The sequence below is a fragment of the Dermatophagoides pteronyssinus genome, unplaced genomic scaffold (genome assembly GCF_027571235.1).
Source record: "Dermatophagoides pteronyssinus isolate colony J.1.1.1.1 unplaced genomic scaffold, Derpt_VIB-CSIC_2022.12 sq0028, whole genome shotgun sequence".
In the NCBI taxonomy this organism is placed as follows: Eukaryota; Metazoa; Arthropoda; class Arachnida; order Sarcoptiformes; family Pyroglyphidae; genus Dermatophagoides; species Dermatophagoides pteronyssinus.
This window is the reverse complement of record NW_027461552.1, coordinates 311,687-334,480: the sequence shown is the minus strand read 5'-3', so window position 1 is coordinate 334,480 and position 22,794 is coordinate 311,687. Positions and strand designations below refer to the sequence as shown.

Here is a 22,794-nt window from a genome sequence, read left to right as displayed (position 1 = left end):
TTTCACGGTCGGTTTTGACAATAAACACAATGATAACAAGAATTTTTCAGTGATAAATTTATTATGAAATAATTTAAAAAAAACAAAATCCATCAGTATCTTAAAATTGACAACAAAAAAGATTACAACCGGGATCTAGGAGAAAAACTAACAAAAAACAAAAATAGAAATTTTGACATCGAAACTAAAATAAAACAACATCATTTGTACAAATTGCAAAACTCAATGAAAATCGAAATTTTTTTTTGTAATCATAAAATCTAATACACACAGGTGCAACATTTTGTAAATTCTTGCCTTGCTGATTTTCATGGTTAAAAGATATGGATCTTTTTTTAATATGTTATTGTCATTATTTAATTCCGTTATCAAGCATGGATTTGTCAGTTTTTTGATATATAAATTGAAAAAAAAGATGTCGTTCAATGTAAAATTACCAAAGCTATTTTGTTTTAAATGTCTCATAGAAAATTATTTAGCTGTGAAATTTTTTATTCGAATGACAAAAAAAAGGTATTTCAAATAATTATTCTTTAATATTGCTGTTATTATCAAAAAAATTGATATCAAATGAATTGTTTAATCATCATATTTTTTTCAGACACAATTTGATCAGCAAAAATGTTCAAGATACATACAGCATTTATATTGTTAGCAATATTAATTCTAGGTAACACAAGATACAGGACCAAAATAAATGATTTAATCTAATTTTTTTCTTATAAGGATGTGATTCAAATCTAACAACAGTAACCTATCCGGGAATCGGTACATTTTCATTGACTGATTTTTATCATCCAATTTATCGACCTATCGTTCTGCTTCCGAATAGTCCAGAGGATATGAATGCAACGTTTTGTCTTTACACACCTAATAATGTAGATGATTTCGATGAATTAGATTGGAACAATACAGATCATTATGAATCAACAAGATTTGATGCTAATCTAGATACGAAAATCATCATACATGGTTGGCGTGGTGATAGCCAAGAAGCTTGGTTATCTAAACTTAAAGATACCCTATTAAAAGCCAAAGACTTGAATGTTATTATTGTTGGATGGCCTGGAGGAGCAAAAACTCCATACACACAAGCCGTGTCTAATACACGAGTAATTGGCATCATGATGGGCATACTAATTGAAAATTTGATGAAAGAATTCAATGTCTCTTTAAATTCATTCCATTTAATAGGCCATTCACTAGGTGGTCATATAGTTGGTTATGCTGGCAAACATCTAAATGGCAGTATAGCTCGTATTACAGGATTAGATCCAGCTGGACCATTTTATAAAGGTCTCAATGAAACTGAAGCACGTTTATGGCATACTGATGCCAAGTTTGTCGAAGTAATTCATACGGACGCACAACCAATAATTCAATTAGGTTTAGGAATGTTTGAAACATGTGGTCATGTTGACATCTATCCAAATGGTGGCCAAGAACAGCCCGGATGTGAAGAACAAGCTGAAGATGAAGTGCCAATCGAAGGAGGAATTTATGAGTATGTTTTGTTGATGAAGTTTGTGTTTCAGAAAAAATAATTTCATCGACCGCAATCCATCCACCCTTTAAACATTCATAGGAAATACAAATTTTCTTCATGTAATCATGGCCGTTCACATGACTTGTTTATAGACTCAGTTTCGCCAACGATTTCTAAGCCAGTTTCGTATCTATGTGAATCATATGAATCATTTCAAAATGGTGAATGCAAATCTAGATGTGATGGATCCGAATGTGTTATAATTAATCCATTGGTCCATAGTTATCCAGTGAATAAATCATACACACAAGGAAAACGATTTTTTATGGCTACAGCAGCAGAGGAAAATTATTTTCGTAAGATTTGATTAAGTATATTGAGAATTTACTTTTTTTTTATAAAAATACAATTTAAACACACAGGATATCAATATCGAATTGATTTGAAAATGATCAAAAATGATATCAGTATTAAGCCATTGCTAACACAAGTTGAACTAAGATTCATTAACCAAGATGGCGTTGATGAGCAATTTTTTTTCAGTAAAAAGTAATAGAAAACATTTTTTTCGTTTTTGTCGTTTATAATTTTTTATTATAATTATCTTCACATTAGATCCGAAGTATTTGAAGATGAAACTGAATATCCTCGATTATTTGTATTGAATATAGATCCCGAACAATTATCTAAAATTGAAATAAAATGGACACTAGGTTTAAATATCATTCCAACAAAAATGAATATAGAATATATCAAAGTTACAGCTCTTTCATTCCAAAGGTTTGTTTAATTGTTTTTCAATAACAAAAAAAAATATGATTATGTTGATAATTTTTTTTCTTTTTGATTTGATAAACATACAAATAAACAAAAATAAAATAGCAATTCAACTAATGTACAGCCAATAACAATGATGTTTATTCCTAATATCGATGGTGGTATACCAAATGATGAATGGATTTCATGTGAACGTAATCAAATTAATCAATAAATCTTATCATGTTTTTATTTTGATTATTAAAAAAAAACAAATAAATTTATCGTTTTTGAATCGAAAAAGTAAATCAACTATTTAATAGCTAAAATATTAATTTAACGAAATTTTTCATGGAAAAATATCTCCAAATGTGCTCTTCAAAGTGTGAATTTTATTATTTTTTTCGCACATCAACTAATTCATTTATAAAATACATGTCATTTATATGAGGCAATAATGAATTCTCTTTCATTTATTTAAATTATCTGGAATGAACAAAATAAATATGAAGTAAACAACAAATATCTCACGATAAAGATGTTTGATGTATAATGTATAAGGAAGATAGTGCGAAATCAAAAAGTGATAAAACTGGTGAAAATTTGAAAAATTAAATGATTCATTTTTTTATGAAATTGCCGTCAATCACCCTATGTGTTGAATTCAATAATAACTTTTTAACGAATATACATGGATACGATTAACGAAAATGGTCAATCAGTATCAGTAACGATAGCTAATGATGGCAATAATGGTTCAAAACAAAGAAAAAAACAATTGTATTCATCAATCAAAAAATATTCATGGATATTTCCATTATATTCTTCGATATCCATTGTTTTGATGTCTGTGGTTCCATACATAACTTCGACATATTATGGTTATACTGATCCTATTTTTCCATTGGTTAGCGATTCGGCTGGTTATCCACCAGGTGCTAGTATATTCGCATTATTATTTATCATTGAAGCAATATTTGGTAAGTATTTAGGTACTAATGATAATAGTATTTATCTAATTTGTTAATTATTTTATAATAGCAACATTTACATCATGGTTTCGTTATAAACAAGTGAAATATTATCTTCAATCACAATCAAAAGATGACCAAAATGTAAATTTTTCAAAAAAATTACGATCAATTAATTGGAACCTGGTAACAATTATGATTTTTTTCACATTTGGTGTGATAATTTTTACTACATTTCGTTCAACCGAATCAATAATTATGGCTTTGATTCATTCATTTGGTGCTGCATTAGCAGTTATGTGTTTAGCACTTTATTTACTTGGTACCATTTATTCTTGCTGGTATTTATATAAGGTTTATAATATTGAATCCCTTCCAATATCGTTGATTGTGTCGTCTTCAATACAACTGATAGCCATTACAACATTCACATTGACTTTTTTTGCGTCCTGGTATGTGTCTGGTTTTAATTTTTTTGATCCCTATTTTCGTTCGAAATGGCCGGATAATGAAACTCGAACTCTCTTTTTAGTCACAAGTATCAGTGAAACAATATCACTCTTGCTAGTATCAACAGTGAATTTGTGTTTGTTTAATCGCATGCGAAAATTTAAGGATTGGGACAAGATACGTTTTTGATGTTTAAATTCATAATCAAATTAATTAATAAATCTCATTATGTTTTTAATTAGATTTATTTTTTGAATCTCGACTATTAAAAAAAATGAATCATTCCTTCTCAACTTATTGATGTGAATTTTTTATTTTTTACATATTTTTCCGTACATAAATTAATAAATTTCTAAAAAGCATGATATTTATATTGGGAAAAAATTCTCTTTCATTGATTCAAATTATTTTGAATAAACAAAATAAATATAAAATAAACAACAAATATCTCATGATATAGATGTTTGAATAATTTAGAGAGAGTATGAAATCAATTAGTGGTAAAACTAATAAAAATGCGCAATATAAAAGTATTCATTCTCAATGAAATCTCATTCTATCACGCAATCTGTAGTGAGATATGGTAATCATCAACATCTATGTTGATGATAGCCGTCTTATCAAGTCACACGTCCTTCAATTCATGACCATCTTTTAAATTTCCTCATTAGAATTGATTTGAATATTTCAATAAAGGATATTTATTCAAATAATTCTAACAACAGTTGATTGATTATTATATATCAAATACATATTTGTTTTTCTATCATTAATGCATCAACATTTTATGATGGTGACAAAACTTTTCTTATGCTTGTTCATAATTTGCTATTTGTTTATTACAATTCAAACTGCATCCATTTCGTATGATGGATTTGGCACATTCAATACCTTAGATTTTTTTGATCCTATTCATCGACCAATCAATCTATTACCTAAACCTCCTGATGTGATCAATGCAACATTTTCATTGTACACTCGTAAAAACCTTCAAAATCCGGAAACATATAATTATAATCCAAGTTTAAATCGATCTCAATCATTTTTTGATTCTAATAAATCAACGAAATTAATTATTCATGGATATAATGAAGATGCTCGAGAATGGATGCATTCGATTAAAAATAATTACTTACAATTAGAAGATTTGAATATAATTCTAGTTGAATGGCCAAATGGTGATGATCCTCCTTATGTACAAGTTAGTATGAGTTAAGAGTTGCCTTTTAAATCAACCAATTATTTCTAGGCAGTGGCCAATTCACAAATCGTCGGTATTATGGTTGGAAAATTTATAGAATTTTTCAAAAATATTCCATTAGAAAATGTTCACATTATTGGTCATTCATTGGGCTCACATATAGCAGGCTATGCGGGAAAATATCTACGTGGTCGAGTAGGTCGAATCACCGCTCTAGATCCGGCAGGACCACTATTTGAAGGTGTGAATAATTCTGCTGCTCGTTTATGGGATACAGATGCTCAATTTGTTGATTCAATACATACTGATAGAGGTCATGATAAAATCCCTTTTACCAGTTTTGGAATGTATGAAACATGCTCACATATTTCTATTTTTGTTAATGGAGCCGAAAAACAACCAGGTTGTCCACGTGAACGATTAAATGCACTTTTATTCGAAGAAAGTGCTAATAGGTTATTTTGTGATTGTTGATCTCTAAATAATATGAAATTAATAATGATTATCTAATATTTTTAAATAGAACAAGACATTTAGTTTTTTGTGCTCATATTCGTTCTGTAGAATATTTTATCGAAACAATCATACCGGATCAATTGATTGCTAAACCTATTGCATATCAATGCCAAGATTGGTCTTCATTTCAGAATGGTGAATGTCATGATTGTGGTCTGGATGGTTCCAAATGCGTTGAACTTGGACCAAATGCAGAAAAAAATCGTAGATTTAAAAATAAATCTCGTGGTCACCGATTCTTTATGGCTACCGGTGACAGTCCGAAATACATTAGTGAGTAATTTAAGTATATCGAAAGATGATGAATAATTTTTTTACGATTTTCAAGGATTTCAATACTTGATTACTATACGGATGACACAATTGTCATCGGAAAATCGTCAAGCACAGAATGCTAAAATTTTTTTGGAATTTCAGAATAATCGAAAAAATCAAAAACAACAAATAACATTCAATTCAAAGTAAGTAAATTATTCACTCAAATCATTTTGATAAAATATTTCATTCAAATATTGTATCAGTTATCAAAAATTTGAATATGGAACCAATTATTCCCAAGTAATCGTATCGGAAATTAATTACAATCAATTTGATTCGGTTATAATGAATTGGTCACATGGCCCATTGATCGAACTAATAACGAGATCAATGTTTGTCGATAGTATCCAGATAATTTCCTTGTCAGAAATCAAACTGCGAAATAAAAATCAACAACGAAACATCGAAATGATATTTCGACCTGAATCGATTGAAATTACCAATCGAAATGGTATTAAGTTTCATAAAGTTTGATTCATTTTATTAAATATTTAAAAAAATATTCGAAAAATACAAATAAAGATGAGGTTTTTTTAAGAAAAAAATTCTTTGGATTCTTTATTTTCTCCATTTATTACAATCATATTTGCAATCTGCTTGATAATTACCTCTATTGATACCACCACCACTATTACCATTCCAGGCAGATCCGGTTCCACTATAACCACCACCACCACCACTATGACCAACAATTCCATCATCAATAACTTTAACGACTTTAACTGTTTGAGGCTGTGTTATAATTCTTGTAACTTTTTTAACAACAACTGGTTGAACATATCCGGTATTGATATAGCCATTATTATAATTATTGCAATCATCATATCCACATCCATTATCACCGGTATATGTGCGAGTTTTTTTAATAATTTTGATAATCTGTGATCCACCACCACATGGATTGATATCACATCCTGTATCCTGACGATAATATGAATGTGTTGGCTGTGTATAGTATGTTTTTTTTACTACAGTCGGTTGAACGGCGTATGTTTTTCTCACAATAGTTGCTGGCACACTGATTACTGGCTTCGTTTCGATGACATGATTGCTAATTTTTTTTTCTGTAGAATATGTTTGCGATGATGAACTATGATGATAATTTGTTGATGAATAACCACTATCAATACCAGTGTTATGAGCGCCATAACATCCACCATCACAATCTATAAATAAAGAACATTCAAGAATATTTCAAATTTTAATAATATTTTTTAAAAAATGATAACACTTTTCTAAAGTACCAACCATTTAGATATGATGTACTAACGATGTTTCCGTTACCATATCCACCTCGTTTCCATTTATGTCCATTTACATCATTGATAATGAATAAAAAAACTGACACAAAAAATAAAATGATAGAATTATAGGATAAATATGCCATTATGATGTTTGAATCAAGAATGATCAAAATCAAAAGAAACGTTCGACAATTTATATCGAAAAATTGGTGGGTCTTTCCCAACTGTTCAGAAGCTAAAGTCAAACAATTGTATCTATTAACATAAACATTGCATTGCTAGTTAGTACATGAAAAGAAATTTCCAAAATGAAATTCCATTTAAAAATTGAAATACAAAATGAATAAGAAATCGGGTAACACAATAAATATAGCCAATTATTTTGATTTGTGATGCATTACCATAATTCAATGATTGATAAGCGCGTGCAATTTAACTATTACAAAAAGATAATCTTTACGATTTACACAATGGTTATGAAACTTGTTTTTTTCGAACATCATTAGCATTATTCAATCAATTATGACGATGAAGAACAGAGAACCTTGAATCATTCATACACAAAAATCGAATCGGATGAATCGGTTATGAATGATAAAGGATAGTTTTAAAAAGAAATTACACATATTGTTTGTGTTGTCAAAGGTTTTTTCCCAGATCATTAGTATAACATATAATTTATTGATCGAACAAAACATCAAATTTGATTTATGTATCAACAATGAGGTATTACATAAATTTTTTTCAATTGAAAAGTTAAGAGGTGTTAAAAACATTTGATTTACCTGACATTTTGTACGTTTCATTATCATCATTTTATTTTTTTTAGAAATGCTAATTTAATTGATTTTCAATTCAATAACATATGAATTCGATGGTAAAAACCACAAATCCTTATTTGAATCAAACAAATGAGTTTGTCGCAAAAATATTAAAATTTTGAAGCCAATAAAATCAATTAAAATCTATTGTTTTTAACGACAATTAGACAAAGAAAAATCTAAAGTTTTTCATCGAAAAATATAAAACATTTAGGAAATTAGTGAACGTATTAGCATGTCAAAAAAGATTCCGAAATGATCATTTTGAATTGAAAAAATAAAATTCGATCGTAACTATCGATACTATCGTTTTCGCTTGTCGAATGTATCATATTCGTTCGTCTGTTGTGTGGCAGAGAAAGCAAGAGAACGAGAGAAAACAAATTTTATAAATTAAGGGTGTACAATTTGTGATCTTTGTTTGTGATCTTTGTTTGTTTGTTCTTCGCCTTTCTCTGTTTGTTATCATCATAGAATATTTGTGGATAAAGAAAATTGTTCATCGAATAGACACTCATTGGCACTAATTATTTTATGTATTGTTTTTTGCATTTTAAAAAATTCTATGTAAATAAATTAAAAATTTGTGAATTTAATTTTGTGTGTGAAGTTCAAATCCATATAATGATGATACATCATCTAATGACGGCACCTTCCGGCAAATGCGTGATATTTCAATGCAGTGTTTGCATCATTTGTGTTTGATGTGTTGAAATCGGGAAGAATTTTTCAAATTTTCCACGTGGAAACATTTTCATTAATTTAATTTTTATTTGTTGGCAATGGCTAAACCAGCAATTGCTAAAAGTACGGCCAAATTGGATTTTTTTCTTAGAATTGAATCCGAAATCCAAAAACAATGGTCCGATGATAAAATCTTCGAAATAGATCCAACCCCAGATGGTAAACGAAATGATCCTGAAGAAAAATACTTTGGAACTTTTCCTTATCCATATATGAATGGCCGTGGTCATATTGGTCATACGTTTTCATTGACCAAATTAGAGGTGAGCTGTCGATTCTTCGTCATTTTGGATTTTTCGATTTTTTTGTTTTGTTTCTTTTCTTATTTCCAGTTCGCAATGGGCTATTTTCGACTCAAAGGAAAACGATGTCTTTTTCCATTTGGATTTCATTGCACTGGTACACCGATAAAAGCCTGTGCTGATAAATTGAAACGTGAAGTTGAACTTTATGGTTGTCCGCCACAATTTCCTGACGAAGATTCTACACCCACTGAAGAAAAAACGGTTGAACAAGTTCAAGAAATAGAAATAAAAGATAAATCAAAAAGTAAAAAAAGTAAAGCGGCTGCCAAATCTGGTTCGTTTAAATATCAATGGCAAATTATGCAGGCATTGGGTTTATCCGACGATGAAATTGTCAACTTTTTGGACGCTGCTTATTGGTTAAAATATTTTCCTCAAAAATGGATCGAAGATCTTAAAATGTTAGGCATCCGTGTTGATTGGCGTCGTTCTTTCATAACAACCGATGTCAATCCTTATTATGATTCCTTTGTACGCTGGCAATTTATTCGCCTTAAAGAGAAAAACAAAATTAAATTCGGTAAACGTTATACAATTTATTCACCAAAAGACCAACAACCTTGTATGGATCATGATCGTTCATCTGGCGAAGGCGTTGGACCGCAAGAATACACCTTAATTAAATTGCAAGTTATCGAACCCATTCCGAAAAATTTGGAAAAATTTGCAAAGAAAAGCAAAATTTTTTTGGTTGCTGCAACATTAAGACCTGAAACAATGTATGGCCAGACGAATTGCTGGCTACGACCAGATATGAATTACATTGCCTATAAGATAAATACTGGGGAAATATTCATTTCTAGCCGTCGATCGGCAGCAAATCTTTCATATCAAGGCCTAACGACAAAATTTGGCCAAGTGAATTTGGTAGCCGAATTAAAAGGTTCAGACTTGATTGGGGTCAAACTTAGAGCTCCACTTTCTGCCTACGAATTCGTTTATGCCTTGCCCATGATGACTATCAAAGAAGGTAAAGGTACTGGAGTTGTAACCAGTGTTCCATCAGATTCACCTGATGATCATGCTGCATTGACTGATCTGAAAAACAAGGAAGCACTTCGATCCAAGTTTAATATTACCGATGAAATGGTTTTGCCATTTAATGCTGTACCAATCATTGAAATTCCCGATTATGGTAATCTTTGTGCTGTCCGTATTTGCGAAGAATTGAAAATCAAAAGTCAGAACGATACTGAAAAATTGGCCGAAGCGAAAGCAAAAGTCTATTTGTCAGGTTTCTACGATGGTATCATGTTGGTTGGTGAACATGCAGGTAAAAAAGTTTCTGAAGCAAAACCATTGATACAAAAAATGCTTTGTGATTGCGGTGATGGTGTCAAGTATTATGAACCGGAAAAACAAGTATTATCCCGTTCAAATGATGAGTGTGTTGTTGCACTCTGTGATCAATGGTTTTTGGAATATGGTGAACATAAATGGCGTGAACAAACAGAAAAATGTCTTCTTGATTTGAATACCTATTCGGAAGAAGTGAGGAGAAATTTTGATTTTACTCTGAATTGGTTAAAAGATCATGCTTGTAGTCGACAATATGGTCTTGGAACACGAATGCCTTGGGCAGAAGAATGGTTAATCGAGTCCTTATCAGATTCGACCATCTATATGGCCTATTATGCGATCGCACATTATCTTCAAGGTGGTGTGCTAGATGGCCGTGGTCAATCTCCACTTGGCATTAAACCAGAACATATGACACCTGAAGTATGGGATTACATTTTTTTCCCCAATGCCGCATATCCAAAGAATTGTTCCGTGTCGAAAGATAAACTTGACATTCTGAAGCGTGAATTCGAATATTGGTATCCAATGGATATTCGTGTTTCGGGAAAAGATTTAATTCAAAATCATTTAACATATATGTTGTATAATCATACTGCTATTTGGGATGATCATCCTGAATTCTGGCCTCGATCGGTTCGTACAAACGGTCATCTTTTATTGAATAATGAAAAAATGTCCAAATCGACTGGAAATTTTCTCACATTACGTGATGCTATTCTAAAATATTCAGCCGATGGCGTACGATTTGCATTGGCTGATGCTGGCGATGCAATTGAAGATGCTAATTTTGTTGAAAAACAAGCGGAAAATGGTCTACTTAAATTGTATGCATTCATCGAATGGTGTCGTGAAATAGTTGATCATTTAGATTCATTACGAAATGATGATCCCAACGTATTGTTTGAAGATATTGCTTTCTCCAATTTGATGGACGATTTGATTATTAAAACTGAATCTAATTATAAAAACCTTATGTTCAAGGAAGCATTGAAGACAGGATTTTTTGAATACCAAGATGCTCGTGATAAATATCGAGAACTAAGTATTCGTTCGGGTATGCACCAAGGTCTTATCCTTCGATTCATTGAAACACAAGCAATTATGTTGTCGCCACTCTGTCCACATTCGGCTGAATACATTTACAAAGAAATTTTACGACGTCCCGGTTCTATACAGCAAGCTGAATGGCCTATGACCAAACTACCAGATCAGAATTACCTGCAAATATTTGACTATTTTATTGATGCATGTCATCTATTTCGTGTACGGTATAAAGCCTATATGATACAAACTAGTTCAAAAGGAAAATCTGGCAAACAATCGTTATCAACATCAGGATCCATAAATAAGAAAAATTCAGCTAAATCCGATCGACAACAGCCACAAAGACCTACACATGCTATCATTCATGTTGCTCGTAGTTTTCCACGATGGCAGTCGATTATTTTGGCATCATTGAAACAGATGTATCACGTATGTATTCTTAATTTTAGTTTTATTTTCAATAAAAATGATAATTTTTCATACAATCTATAATAAAGGAAAACAATAACAAATTACCAGAGAATCATATAATAGCCAGTAGATTGAGCAAGATTAATGATCTAAAGAAATATATGAAAAAAGTCATGCCATTCGTCGAAATGAGAAAAGTAAGTTTATTATACAATGATGATTAACAGATTTACAATTATTGTTTGAGGTGACTTGGTCCTTTGTTTTCTTGGTTTATTTTGTTAATTAACAATTTTAGTGTAACACATGGATTTAATTAATTAATCATTGACAATTTGACATAACTATTTTTTGTCTTTTTTTTCATAGCGATTGTTTCAAACATCAGGCGAAATCGTTTTTGAAGATCGTGCACCTTTTGATGAATTGGCTGTTCTGCAACAAAATTATGATTATCTTGTTTCAACATTAGATCTTTGTGGCATCGATCTTCGTTATGCGGATGAAGCTGATTCACGTATTCAGGAAGAATGTTGCCCACAGGAACCGTTCATTTCATTCCGTACGGAACCATTCGTTCCAGTGACCTGTATTAACACTCAACCAATGGTTGCATGTTTTGAAATGGCTATGCCTGTTTACCAAGATGATTCAGTCAAATCTATCGCTGATCGTTTAGCAAAAGAAACAAAAAATAAAGGTCAGTATCACGCGTGTTAATAAACGATTAATTTTTACCAAATTTTTTTTATCCTCTCAGATTCGCGTATTAAAATTCTTCGATACAAAGATGTTGAATTGGGCCCAAGATGTTTTCCATCTGTTGAAACTTTTAACCACATTTTAATGCCCATTGACTGTGAAGGAAAATTTTCGGTAGATTTTGAAACCCAAACCGTTTCATTATTAGAAAATGGGCAATCAATTCCGTTAGGAAATTATCTCATTTATCAAATTTGATTGTTTTATTATTTATTTTCGAGCAAAAAAAATTATTAAAAAATTATTTACACTTTTTTCAATTTTCATTTTTTTCGTTTTCCCGGTCTATCGAATGCTTGTTTCATTCCACCACCATGCGATTGATGGAATTGTATGGCATGAACATTATCTTTAGCTGACCAAGCAGAATCAAATGCAGTCGTATCCACATCGGTTAGATGTGTATATTTTGTACGACCAGCACGACCGAAATTTTTAACCTGCATTACTGATGGCAATACGGATTTATCAAAATGATCTTCCAACGTTGGCTGTGCAAAATCTCGTTTGAATACTTTATCTTCTTCGTCCAAATAGAATGCACCACGATGATAATACTTTTGAAGAAATTTATATTTTCCCTTTTGCTGTTGATTAGTAACAACACGTGGATTCTTTTTCAATTCTTCTTGTCGTTCTTCTTCGGTCATGTTTCTTAATCGTTCAATTTCACGTCGTTCTCTTTCTCGTTGTTCTTCCTCTTCTTTTTCTCGTTTGATTCGTCTTAATTCACGAACTTTCCATAATTCGAATGCTGTTTCATCGTCTTCATCATCAGTGACGACCGAAGCTATTCCTTTGATGATGGCTTCTTCTTCGGCTGCGGCCTTGTTCTTTTCTCGTTCTTCTTCTTCACGGCGGCGATCTTCTTCAATCATTTTTAATGTGGATCTGCGACGTTCTTCCAATGCAATTTTGGCTTCCAATTCCGCTGCTTCGATTCGTTTTCGTTCTTGTTCCTCTTTTTCAGTGATGGTTATTCGATCTTTTTTCGAAACGAAAATCGGTTTTAATCGAGGCATTGCTTCATCTTCCGAATATTCGGATTCATATTCTGATTCTTCTTCATCATCATCGTCTTCATCATCGTTGTCGTCATCACTAAAAGCTTCATCTTGTGCGGTTTCTAATTCTAATTTACGCATCCTTTGTTTCAATAATTCATGACGACGTTCAATATTTTCATCGACATTGTCTTCGTCATCTTCTTCAGCATCGATTACTTCCCGAAGTCGATGACGACGTCTAATAACGTCACCGTCTTCATCTTGTTTCAATTCAGGATCAGATTCGTCTTGATCACTCATTTGACCACTTTTGATAATCTGTGGTTGGATTGTAGGACGCGAACTTTCTTTGCTTGTTTCTTCTCGAAATTGCCTTAAACGACGCATTCGAGGATCGTCATTCAATTTTTCTTGGTCGATAATTGAATTTTTTTCGCGATTCTTACGAATTCGTAAACGTATATCATCATCATCATCATCGTCGTCATTATCGTCATCTTTTTCATCCTCATCATCATCGCTTTGCTTATTTTTGTTACTGGACAATGTGAAAGCCATTGAACTATGATTTTGATGACGATTTAGGCTTGGTAAAATCTTACGATTTTGATTATTTAGCTCATCTTCAGATGAATAATTATCTGATCCATTGTCGGATGAACCCGATTCTTCGGTATATTTTGGTTTACGTCCTGAAACATATCGTTGAACTTTAACTTTTTGCATAGTAATTTCACCTTTTTCATTTTTTACGGGAACAGCACCAAGTGGCCGTAATGATTGCACCGAAGATGGTTTAATATTTTTGTGAGTGGACATTATTACAATGTCAATTTTCGCGAATATTCCAAAAATTTAAATTAGAGTAAAAATCACATGAAAAAAATTGAATTTTTTGACAATAATAAAATAAGACTCAACCAATTCAAATATGCCGTGCATGAACGACGTTACCGATATATAATTGAAATTTTTGAATTTTTTGCAATATGGCAATTACAAATTGCTGGATTAATCAATTAAATAGAAAAAGAAATTGTTTTTCTTTTTTCAAATCATTAACTTGAGCACCTGAGCTAATCAAATACATGATTTTTAAGAAAAATTAGTACTAAGCTAATAAAATAATAACTCTATCTTCAATAAGGTTCAAAAATTTTTACGTCAGTTTAAAGTACCCGAATAAAAAAAATATCAGATAGAGAAAAAAATCTAGGACAATATTTAAAAAAAATCCATAATAAACAAACATACTAGTTCTTTAGTTTAGTTTTTTTTACACATCTCATCTTTTTGCGAGAATTTTTTTTTCTCAATTAGCATAAATCTGTTAGACAGCAAATATTTGATTATGAAGATCGAAATTTATTAGATGATTGCTATAAGAAAATTACAGCGGTCATTATTCATCATTCATAAAGTCGAGGTTGACATCTATCTATTTGAATCAATTGAAATCAATTAAAAAAGATATCGAAAGAAAGGTTCTCTTTGGCAATCATAATAATAGTCATCATGATTAGCTCTGTTCATTTAAATGAAAACGACAATGGTCTGCCATCGATGGTCATTCTCAGTGATATGATGATGATCAAAAAAAGAACAAATGCTTCACAAGTTATTCATTCAAACATCCTAAATATCTTGTTGTTTCCCTTAAATTGCTGTTGTTCGATCGAAAAAGAAAGTTTATTTTTAAACATTAATGCGGAAATACCAATATTCGGATATTTATATAAGAAATGAATAAGCATCGCGTCCTTGTTAAACAGCAATCATAATCATCAATCGAAATGGACAGTAAACAATAATACAGTGGTATCTCGATTAACTATAGCTTCAGATAACTATGACCATTGGTGAGATTAAGCTGTAAATCAGTCAGCTCTGTTCATAAGTCGATCATCATATATCCTGAGAGAACTTGAACGAAATATATTTTCATACATCGTGTTCCATTATTGTTTTCCAAAATGTTCATATCTGTTTTATTTCTTTTTTTTGTAATCGATTAAATTTTCAGTGATGAATCGATTGATCAATGAGCGGTGAAAAAAGATGAAGACATTGAGTTTTTAATCGGATTTTAGAAATTTAAATTTCAACAAAAAAAACGATGCGTCCGGCAACAGTGATCATGATGATGACCTAAATGTGGACAGATTTATCCGATGGTGATGGTAAAACGAATGAAAGTTCAAAGACTGTACAATTTTATTCATTCATATAATTTTCATTTTCGGATGTTATGTCGATAGTGGTCAACAAATACCGACACGATAACGATGATGATGACCTCCTTTTTAGGTGATTTCAAAAAAAAGGAAGATTGTTTTTGATTGAGAGAAAATCTTGTTCGATTCGATTTGTTACTTGTATTATTGTTTGACTGTCATTTGGCTATAGTAGTTGAAAGTTAAATAGTAAAAATTTGTTGTCAGTTTTTATTTGTTCATATCATCGTTTGCATGTAAATTGCAGTGAAAAAAAATTAATTTCACAACAATATGACGAACATATTTTTCTTTTCTGATTATTTATTATCTCTACAATGGCGAATCTAAAATTATTTACCTGTTTGTCCGGGAATGTATGCATTACTGGACAAAATTATTGCCAAATTAGCTAATTCATATCAAAAATTTGACAAAATTGATGAAAGATTCTAATAGTATTTTTCTTATCGTTTTATTGTCAGGCCTTCCGATTGATTTAGTTGATTTAGTAGGTATTCAAATATCATGATAAAATTGATCATTATCATGATGTACATAATAATGATACGTTTATTTCAATAAACAACAGCAGCATATCTTAACTAATATATCATTTGGATCGATATATAATTGATATTCAGTATATTGATCATGATGCAATATATTCAATGATACGGTTATCGGAAGCTTCGGGCAAAACAAAAAACAAAACCCAAAAAAAAAAAAAATTCAATCCCTTTTAGTACATCAATAAATTGACCAAATATAATCTATTATAATGGTAACAACGATTCGATCAATAAAGATCATATATGAAAAATGTTGTGTATCGTATAATAATAGCCTTTAGCTGTGTTTTACTTTGGACACAATTAAAGGCATTTTTTTAAATAAGATGTTTCAATGTATTTTTCATCCATCCATCCAACCATCAAATCATAATTCGCTTTGTTTTTTGTTTTGTTCTTTTCCAAGTTCATTCATATTATTTTTTATAAGACAAAGATATAAAATTATTTAAAAAACTGTTCTAATTTCAATGATATTTGGGTGACGTTCTTATCTCGGCCAATATTTTATTAGTTTTGATCTTTTCAAAAAAAAATTATATCCATTCAATATATGGCCAGAAAAAAAAATCATTGAACGTTATGGTTCAAGTGGTTCACTAACTTGCTATTATATTCTTATTTTCATAGATAAAAGGGAATGTTGTTGTTGTTTTTTCTTTTTTTTTTTTTTTGACTTGAGGCGTATTTTGTTTGTTATCCCATTTGAATCGTTTTTTTTGTTGGAACAATAACGGTAGAATGTTGCTTTCCATTTTTTTCATTTGTTCAAATAAAGTCACCTATCGAGTTTGTGATCCAATAATACCAACAACAATTAAGATCTTTTGGTTAGAAAAAAAAATATCTATGGTCATAGAATTATTTATGCATTTAATCGATGAGTAAACAAAATGAAAAAAATGAATCGATTTGTGCTGATAATTATCCAATAAATTGCCTCCAGTAATTTTTTTTCAACGAGATTTGTTCGAATAACAATCGAACTTAATGAAAAATGGCAATAATTCGTTAAATCAATTAATTCGATTTTGTTTAGTACTAAATCTATTTTGATATTTTTTTTTGATTTAAACAATAATATTTTTCGTGAATAAAAACAAAGGTAAAAATCAATTTTTAAGGCTTGTGAAAAGAAAAAAGAATGAAATTATTTGAGCCTTCACAACATTCTGCATCATCAAAGATACCAGAAACATCGGTGATACATGAAAAATCTGAAAAATCTGAAGATTACGTTGCACATGCGACGGAAAATGAAGAGTTGAATCAGGAAAATTTTCGAAATCTATTCCATGCCACAGAGGAATTATATGAAAAATATACACAAAATTGTCGTAATGAATCGGAACATAAATTTCTTCAGAATTTATTGAGCAGATTTAGAAGAAAATTTTACATAAACAATGCCGAAAATCTTGAACTAGTTTGTCAATTTTTTGAACGAACATTAGTAAATGAATTGCCTTTGGTACGAGTCAATGATGTTAATCTAATTTATCGTTTTTTTGGAGATCTACATGGCAGTTTTAGTGATCTAGCACTTATTCGATCAAAGTTTTGGTCTGATGGTGAACTAAATGGCAAACATTTTATATTTTTGGGCGATTATGTTGATCGAGGTATACATGGATTCGAAGTGGTGATCTATTTATTTATTTTGAAATCAATGTATCCGAATAGTTTTACTATATTACGAGGTAATCATGAATTTTCCGATATGAATCGTCAATCATTTTTAATGGAAATGCGTTTAAAATTTGGCAATGAACTGGGCTATCAAATGTGGTCAAGAATTAATGTTGCATTTGGCGCCTTGCCATATGCGGCAATCATTTGTGAAAATATATTCGCCTGTCATGGTGGCATACCAAAACATTTGCGCAGTATGGAACAAATTGAACAGATTCCAAAATGGGTCACAAACGATTTGGATGAAAGTTGTGTTGGATTTCAATTAATTTGGAATGATTTCTACACAAAAGATTTGATTACTTCAGGTGAATTTCATACTGAACCAAGATATTTCTCAACAAATCGATTACGAGGAGCTGGTTTTATCATTGGTAATCGTGGTGCCGAAAGATTTCTTACCCGTTTTCGTCTTGGATACATTGTACGTGCACATCAATATCCATCATGTGAAATAAACGGCTATGATTACATTGCATTGAATAATGGAGCTGTGTTTACATTGTTTTCAAATTCAAGCTATGTAGGCGATGTAAACAACACAGCATATCTTCATATATCGATTTTAAATGAACAAATAAAAATATATCCACTGGTCGATGCTCAACAAAGTGAAGAATTTTTCAATAAAAGTGAACTAATCGAACCAAATGATGCCGCTGCAGCCTTAAAACATCGAGATCCATTTTTCTTTGCTTTATTTGATTCAGCTGAACTTGAAGAATTTGAACAAAAACATCATCAACAACAACAACAGCAACTACACGAAGAAGATTTATCCCATCTATTACCCTCAACTCCCGCTATACCACAAACATCATCATTATTATTACCTGAACATCAAGAGTCACAAATGAGACAAGAATCAGAACAAATAGTATCGCCACCATCTTCACCATCACCTAAAACAACGAAAAAACGAAAAAAACGACGACAACGTAAGCAACAACGACGACGAAAACAGAAATGAGTTTGAGAAAATGGAAAGATTAAATCAATCGAATAAATAAATTTCAATGTGCCATATAATTATTCAATCAAATTGTTAAAAATTGAATAAAAAAAATTGTATTTCAAATCGAACACATCAATTTATAATAGTGTATAATCCTTAAATCATTATAATTTGAATTTTCATTATAGGGGTTTCACACTAGCAGCAATGTGAATGAAATATTTCAAATGCAATATTTCACTACATTTCAGCCTTATGGACTGAAATATTGCATTTGAAATATTTCATTCACATTGCTGCTAGTGTGAAACCCCTATTAGTGAAAAAAGAGAAAAAGTTTGAAGAAAGCAAGAGAGAGAGACTGGATGATCCACAAAATTCGTGAATATTGGCCATGGTAACTAAGATATTTCTTTTTCTTAGGAAAAGAGAAGCCAAAACAAAAAGTGGATCAAGCTCATCTTCATCATTATAATAATGAAAAAAATGGTTGCCACCAAAGTTGCCAATTAGCAAGTAATGAGTTTGTGTCGTTATGTGTTTATTTGAGCGATCCAAAGCAATCGATTTTAATTTGACATCCAAAGACCATTTGGCTTGATCAATTTATTCATGTAAAAAAAAGAAGAAAAAAAGAATAGATTGAGAGAAAAGCCTAATAATTATGATGAAAAAAAACAAAGATTTTTAATTAGGTAAATAACATCGTGAAATAATTTTTGATTTAGGATAAAAATATGTCACCAGACACAAATTGTGCTGCTGTATTTAAATTTTCTAAACAACGATGATTGAATTATGTACATAAACATTATATATGTTTTTTTCCAATATTCATTGACAAATAAAATGCGTAATCGATATCATTGCAAATCAAATATCAGGATATTTTTAAATAGTTACAGATGTAATATAAGATAATTGATCGAAAAAAAACTGACCGATTCACTCGAACCATAATAACAAGTACACCCAACATTCAACAAAAAAAAAAAAAATGTGAGAAAAAGAGGGAAAAAATTGTGCAACTCTTTGAGCTCAATAAATTTTTGTTTCCTGAGGAATAATTTCATCAGATTTTTATCATTATAATTCTATTTATTGTTACTATACATATCTACTATATTAATATGGCAAAAACAAGAAAAGAAAAAAAAAGATAATAACAACCTTATAATGTTCGTGCGATAAATAGTGACAGGTCATCTAATAAAATATTAGATTGATCGATCAATCAATTGATTGTTTCAATTTTGATCAATCTCATATTGAATAATAATGAATGAATGTTCGTGTATTCGTTGTTGTTTGTTTCTTTCATTTTCTCTCTCTCTCTCTCCCCTCTCAGATCAAAATCATAAGATATAAAAATCCATCAATCTTCCTAGTTCATAGCTAATGATGAATGAAAATAATCGAAATAGCAGAAATATGGGTAAGCACGTTGCTTGTGTTTATTTCATATTTAATTATTATGATTATATGAAAACAAAAGATGATGATCAACGGAAGTTGTTATTAAAAATTAAAAAAAACTGATGGAAAAGAAAAATTTTAATCATCATACCAAAATGGAAACAATAATCATGTTACTTTTTATGAAATATTGAATCATTTTTTTGGAAAAGTATTGAAAAGCAAATAACAATGATAATATCAATTTTTATTCTTAAATAATTAAAAATATTCCATTTTTGTCCATAATTTATTCAAATATTAAAAAAAAAATTAATTTAATTTAATAATTTTGTATTAATTTAATACAAAATCAATAAACCAAATGGATTGCTGTTGATGTCGATGATGATGATGATGATGGTGAAAATTAATTTGTATTGTAAAGTGTGTTTGCGTGTGTGTGTGTGTGCGGTTTTTCCATCTACAGTTTGATTTCGTACCCAATGATGTGAAATGTAAAATTATCATAAATGAAGAGGAAAAGAAAATATTTTGAAACAAAAAAAATGTCGTACATATTTGCCCGGAAACCTTTGAGATGTTGAAGAAGAAAAAAAAATCAAATTACTTTAGCGCTGATAGCTGCATATTTGATAAAATATGTTGCAAACGATGACCTGCACTTTCAATGTATAGCGGGTATATATTATTTTTTCCGATTCTCGGCTGATTTTTTTTATCCCTTACACTTGTTCAGATCAATCTAAGTGGTGGTGGTGGTGGTGTTTCCCGACATTAATATTGATAGTAATGTAATTTGTGGAAAAATATTTAATTGAAAAATATTTTTTTTCTGCCCTCTGTGAAATGTGACCACGGAAAAAAAGTATTACATTAATAGAGGCCGATTAATCTATGGAAACAAAAAAAAATCATTCAATCTCGACACAGTATATATTTACTAAGTTTGATCGTAATTTTTTTTTTTGCTAATCACCATCGCCAATATACAACAAATGTAACGGGTCAATTGAAGAATAGGAACCCCAGAGTGGTTTTGGGTTCCTATTCTTCAATTGGTTAAATTTGGGTTCCTATTCTTCAATAGGTTAATTTTGAAAAAACAAATTTTCATCATGTAATTTTTAAAATAACATGAAAATGTATTCTTGAAGAATTTTGAAGTATTTTTTTGAAAAGAATAAACAAAATAATTAAAACAAAATTAAAAATTACATGAAAATAACGACAAAGAATAAAAGTCATATTTCCAAAAACAAAAAGTTAAAATTGTCTAACTTAATTAAGGAAGGTTAGTTTAGGTTAGAAATTAGGTTTTCCGAAGGAAAACCTAATTTCTAGGTCAGTTAGGTTTTCCGGAGGAAAACCTACCTGATCAAACTCAAAAAGCAATTTTGGAACAAATTTTGCAAACAAAAATAATTTTATCAAACAGCAATATGTTTGTTTGAATCATGTTCAACGAAGGTTCTTTGCATCTTAATTAAAACAAAATTAAAAATTACATGAAAATAACGACAAAAGAATAAAAGTCATATTTCCAAAAACAAAAAAGTTAAAATTGTCTAACTTAATTAAGGAAGGTTAGTTTAGGTTAGAAATTAGGTTTTCCGAAGGAAAACCTAATTTCTAGTCAGTTAGGTTTTCCGGAGGAAAACCTACCTGATCAAACTCAAAAAGCAATTTTGGAACAAATTTTGCAAACAAAATAATTTTATCAAACAGCAATATGTTTGTTTGAATCATGTTCAACGAAGGTTCTTTGCATCTTTGGGTGTTTTGTTTTAAATTTGATTTTTGTAAAAAGAATAAAATTAAAATTTGCAATAAAGAAAAAGATTTGAAAATTAAAAATATGTAAACAGTATGTTAACATAAAATTATAATTTTTTCTTTTCTTCTCTTTTTCTAAAATGAACACAAATGCCATCTTTTGGTAGAGTGTTACTTTTAAAATTAATAAATAACATAAAATTAAAAATTATATGAAAATAATAAAACAAATTTTCATCATGTAATTTTTAAAATAACATGAAAATGTATTCTTGAAGAATTTTGAAGTATTTTTTGAAAAGAAAAACAAAATAATTAAAACAAAATTAAAAATTACATGAAAATAACGACAAAGAATAAAAGTCATATTTCCAAAAACAAAAAAGTTGAAAATTATCCACTTTAATTAAGGAAGGTTAGTTTAGGTTAGGAAATTAGGTTTTCTTTCGGAAATCAGGTGTTTTCTATCAATTTGATTATTTTTAAATAAAAGAATAAAATTGAAATTTTAATAAAGAAAAAGATTAGAAAAATCTAACAAATCAAACTTCACATTCAATTTAAATTTAAATTTTAAATTTTTATTCGACGTGAATATCCGAAATTTCGGAAAAAGTTTTCAATAAAATGATTGATTGATTAACAAATAAGACTTACAATTAATAAAATGCTACGTTATTTTATTTAATTTAGTTAATTAACAATATTTAACAACAATCATTAATGAAAACATTTTGCAAAAATCAGGGTTCCTATTCTTCAATAGCTTAATTTTGGGGTTCCTATTCTTCAAAAGGCAACTTTGGGGTTCCTATTCTTCAAAAGATCCNNA

At 30.0% G+C, this 22,794-nt stretch overlaps 7 protein-coding genes across 7 annotated transcripts; 5 read left to right on the top strand and 2 right to left on the bottom strand.

Annotated features, from left to right (window-relative positions):
* Nucleotides 1-419: 419 nt before the first annotated feature.
* On the top strand, nt 420-2,550 carry LOC113791989 (pancreatic triacylglycerol lipase-like). The gene is made up of 7 exons (XM_027341850.2): nt 420-513; nt 602-670; nt 727-1,504; nt 1,586-1,842; nt 1,909-2,035; nt 2,102-2,266; nt 2,369-2,550. The coding sequence occupies exons 2-7, from the start codon at nt 622-624 to the stop codon at nt 2,475-2,477; spliced, it is 1,485 nt and encodes a 494-aa protein (XP_027197651.2). The 5' UTR covers nt 420-513; nt 602-621; the 3' UTR covers nt 2,478-2,550.
* A 287-nt stretch (nt 2,551-2,837) lies between these two features.
* On the top strand, nt 2,838-4,028 carry LOC113791990 (uncharacterized). The gene is made up of 2 exons (XM_027341851.2): nt 2,838-3,222; nt 3,284-4,028. The coding sequence occupies exons 1-2, from the start codon at nt 2,934-2,936 to the stop codon at nt 3,850-3,852; spliced, it is 858 nt and encodes a 285-aa protein (XP_027197652.2). The 5' UTR covers nt 2,838-2,933; the 3' UTR covers nt 3,853-4,028.
* Nucleotides 4,029-4,329: 301 nt separating this feature from the next.
* On the top strand, nt 4,330-6,243 carry LOC113791988 (pancreatic triacylglycerol lipase-like). The gene is made up of 5 exons (XM_027341849.2): nt 4,330-4,864; nt 4,913-5,319; nt 5,388-5,653; nt 5,709-5,841; nt 5,902-6,243. The coding sequence occupies exons 1-5, from the start codon at nt 4,436-4,438 to the stop codon at nt 6,170-6,172; spliced, it is 1,506 nt and encodes a 501-aa protein (XP_027197650.2). The 5' UTR covers nt 4,330-4,435; the 3' UTR covers nt 6,173-6,243.
* LOC113791991 (uncharacterized) lies at nt 6,153-7,132 on the bottom strand. The gene is made up of 2 exons (XM_027341852.2): nt 6,947-7,132; nt 6,153-6,864 (listed from the first exon to the last, which is right to left on the bottom strand). The coding sequence occupies exons 1-2, from the start codon at nt 7,083-7,085 to the stop codon at nt 6,257-6,259; spliced, it is 747 nt and encodes a 248-aa protein (XP_027197653.2). The 5' UTR covers nt 7,086-7,132; the 3' UTR covers nt 6,153-6,256.
* A 1,007-nt stretch (nt 7,133-8,139) lies between these two features.
* LeuRS (Leucyl-tRNA synthetase) lies at nt 8,140-12,591 on the top strand. Its single transcript, XM_027341845.2, has 5 exons — nt 8,140-8,770; nt 8,840-11,587; nt 11,656-11,766; nt 11,939-12,269; nt 12,330-12,591. The coding sequence occupies exons 1-5, from the start codon at nt 8,546-8,548 to the stop codon at nt 12,527-12,529; spliced, it is 3,615 nt and encodes a 1,204-aa protein (XP_027197646.2). The 5' UTR covers nt 8,140-8,545; the 3' UTR covers nt 12,530-12,591.
* On the bottom strand, nt 11,753-14,260 carry Mfap1 (Microfibril-associated protein 1). The gene is made up of 2 exons (XM_027341846.2): nt 12,581-14,260; nt 11,753-12,511 (listed from the first exon to the last, which is right to left on the bottom strand). Exon 1 carries the CDS (start codon nt 14,155-14,157, stop codon nt 12,595-12,597), a length of 1,563 nt encoding a protein of 520 aa, XP_027197647.2. The 5' UTR covers nt 14,158-14,260; the 3' UTR covers nt 11,753-12,511; nt 12,581-12,594.
* A 2,961-nt stretch (nt 14,261-17,221) lies between these two features.
* LOC113791775 (uncharacterized) lies at nt 17,222-18,898 on the top strand. Its single transcript, XM_027341601.2, has one exon. The coding sequence runs from the start codon at nt 17,268-17,270 to the stop codon at nt 18,783-18,785; it is 1,518 nt and encodes a 505-aa protein (XP_027197402.2). The 5' UTR covers nt 17,222-17,267; the 3' UTR covers nt 18,786-18,898.
* The last annotated feature ends 3,896 nt before the right edge of the window (nt 18,899-22,794 follow it).

What these genes read in the sequence shown, in the direction of transcription:
- LOC113791991 (XM_027341852.2), bottom strand. Translation starts at nt 7,085, where the DNA reads ATGGCATATTTATCCTATAATTCTATCATTTTATTTTTTGTGTCAGTT. An exon ending in TAGTACATCATATCTAAATG is followed by an intron (nt 6,865 to 6,946) that starts GTTGGTACTTTA and finishes CTTTATTTATAG; the next exon opens with ATTGTGATGGTGGATGTTAT.
- LOC113791989 (XM_027341850.2), top strand. Translation starts at nt 622, where the DNA reads ATGTTCAAGATACATACAGCATTTATATTGTTAGCAATATTAATTCTA. An exon ending in GTTAGCAATATTAATTCTAG is followed by an intron (nt 671 to 726) that starts GTAACACAAGAT and finishes TTTTCTTATAAG; the next exon opens with GATGTGATTCAAATCTAACA. An exon ending in ATCGAAGGAGGAATTTATGA is followed by an intron (nt 1,505 to 1,585) that starts GTATGTTTTGTT and finishes AAACATTCATAG; the next exon opens with GAAATACAAATTTTCTTCAT.
- Mfap1 (XM_027341846.2), bottom strand. Translation starts at nt 14,157, where the DNA reads ATGTCCACTCACAAAAATATTAAACCATCTTCGGTGCAATCATTACGG.
- LOC113791990 (XM_027341851.2), top strand. Translation starts at nt 2,934, where the DNA reads ATGGATACGATTAACGAAAATGGTCAATCAGTATCAGTAACGATAGCT. An exon ending in TATCATTGAAGCAATATTTG is followed by an intron (nt 3,223 to 3,283) that starts GTAAGTATTTAG and finishes ATTTTATAATAG; the next exon opens with CAACATTTACATCATGGTTT.
- LOC113791775 (XM_027341601.2), top strand. Translation starts at nt 17,268, where the DNA reads ATGAAATTATTTGAGCCTTCACAACATTCTGCATCATCAAAGATACCA.
- LOC113791988 (XM_027341849.2), top strand. Translation starts at nt 4,436, where the DNA reads ATGCATCAACATTTTATGATGGTGACAAAACTTTTCTTATGCTTGTTC. An exon ending in TGACAGTCCGAAATACATTA is followed by an intron (nt 5,654 to 5,708) that starts GTGAGTAATTTA and finishes ACGATTTTCAAG; the next exon opens with GATTTCAATACTTGATTACT. An exon ending in CAAATAACATTCAATTCAAA is followed by an intron (nt 5,842 to 5,901) that starts GTAAGTAAATTA and finishes ATATTGTATCAG; the next exon opens with TTATCAAAAATTTGAATATG.
- LeuRS (XM_027341845.2), top strand. Translation starts at nt 8,546, where the DNA reads ATGGCTAAACCAGCAATTGCTAAAAGTACGGCCAAATTGGATTTTTTT. An exon ending in TTTCATTGACCAAATTAGAG is followed by an intron (nt 8,771 to 8,839) that starts GTGAGCTGTCGA and finishes TCTTATTTCCAG; the next exon opens with TTCGCAATGGGCTATTTTCG. An exon ending in AAAAGAAACAAAAAATAAAG is followed by an intron (nt 12,270 to 12,329) that starts GTCAGTATCACG and finishes TTATCCTCTCAG; the next exon opens with ATTCGCGTATTAAAATTCTT.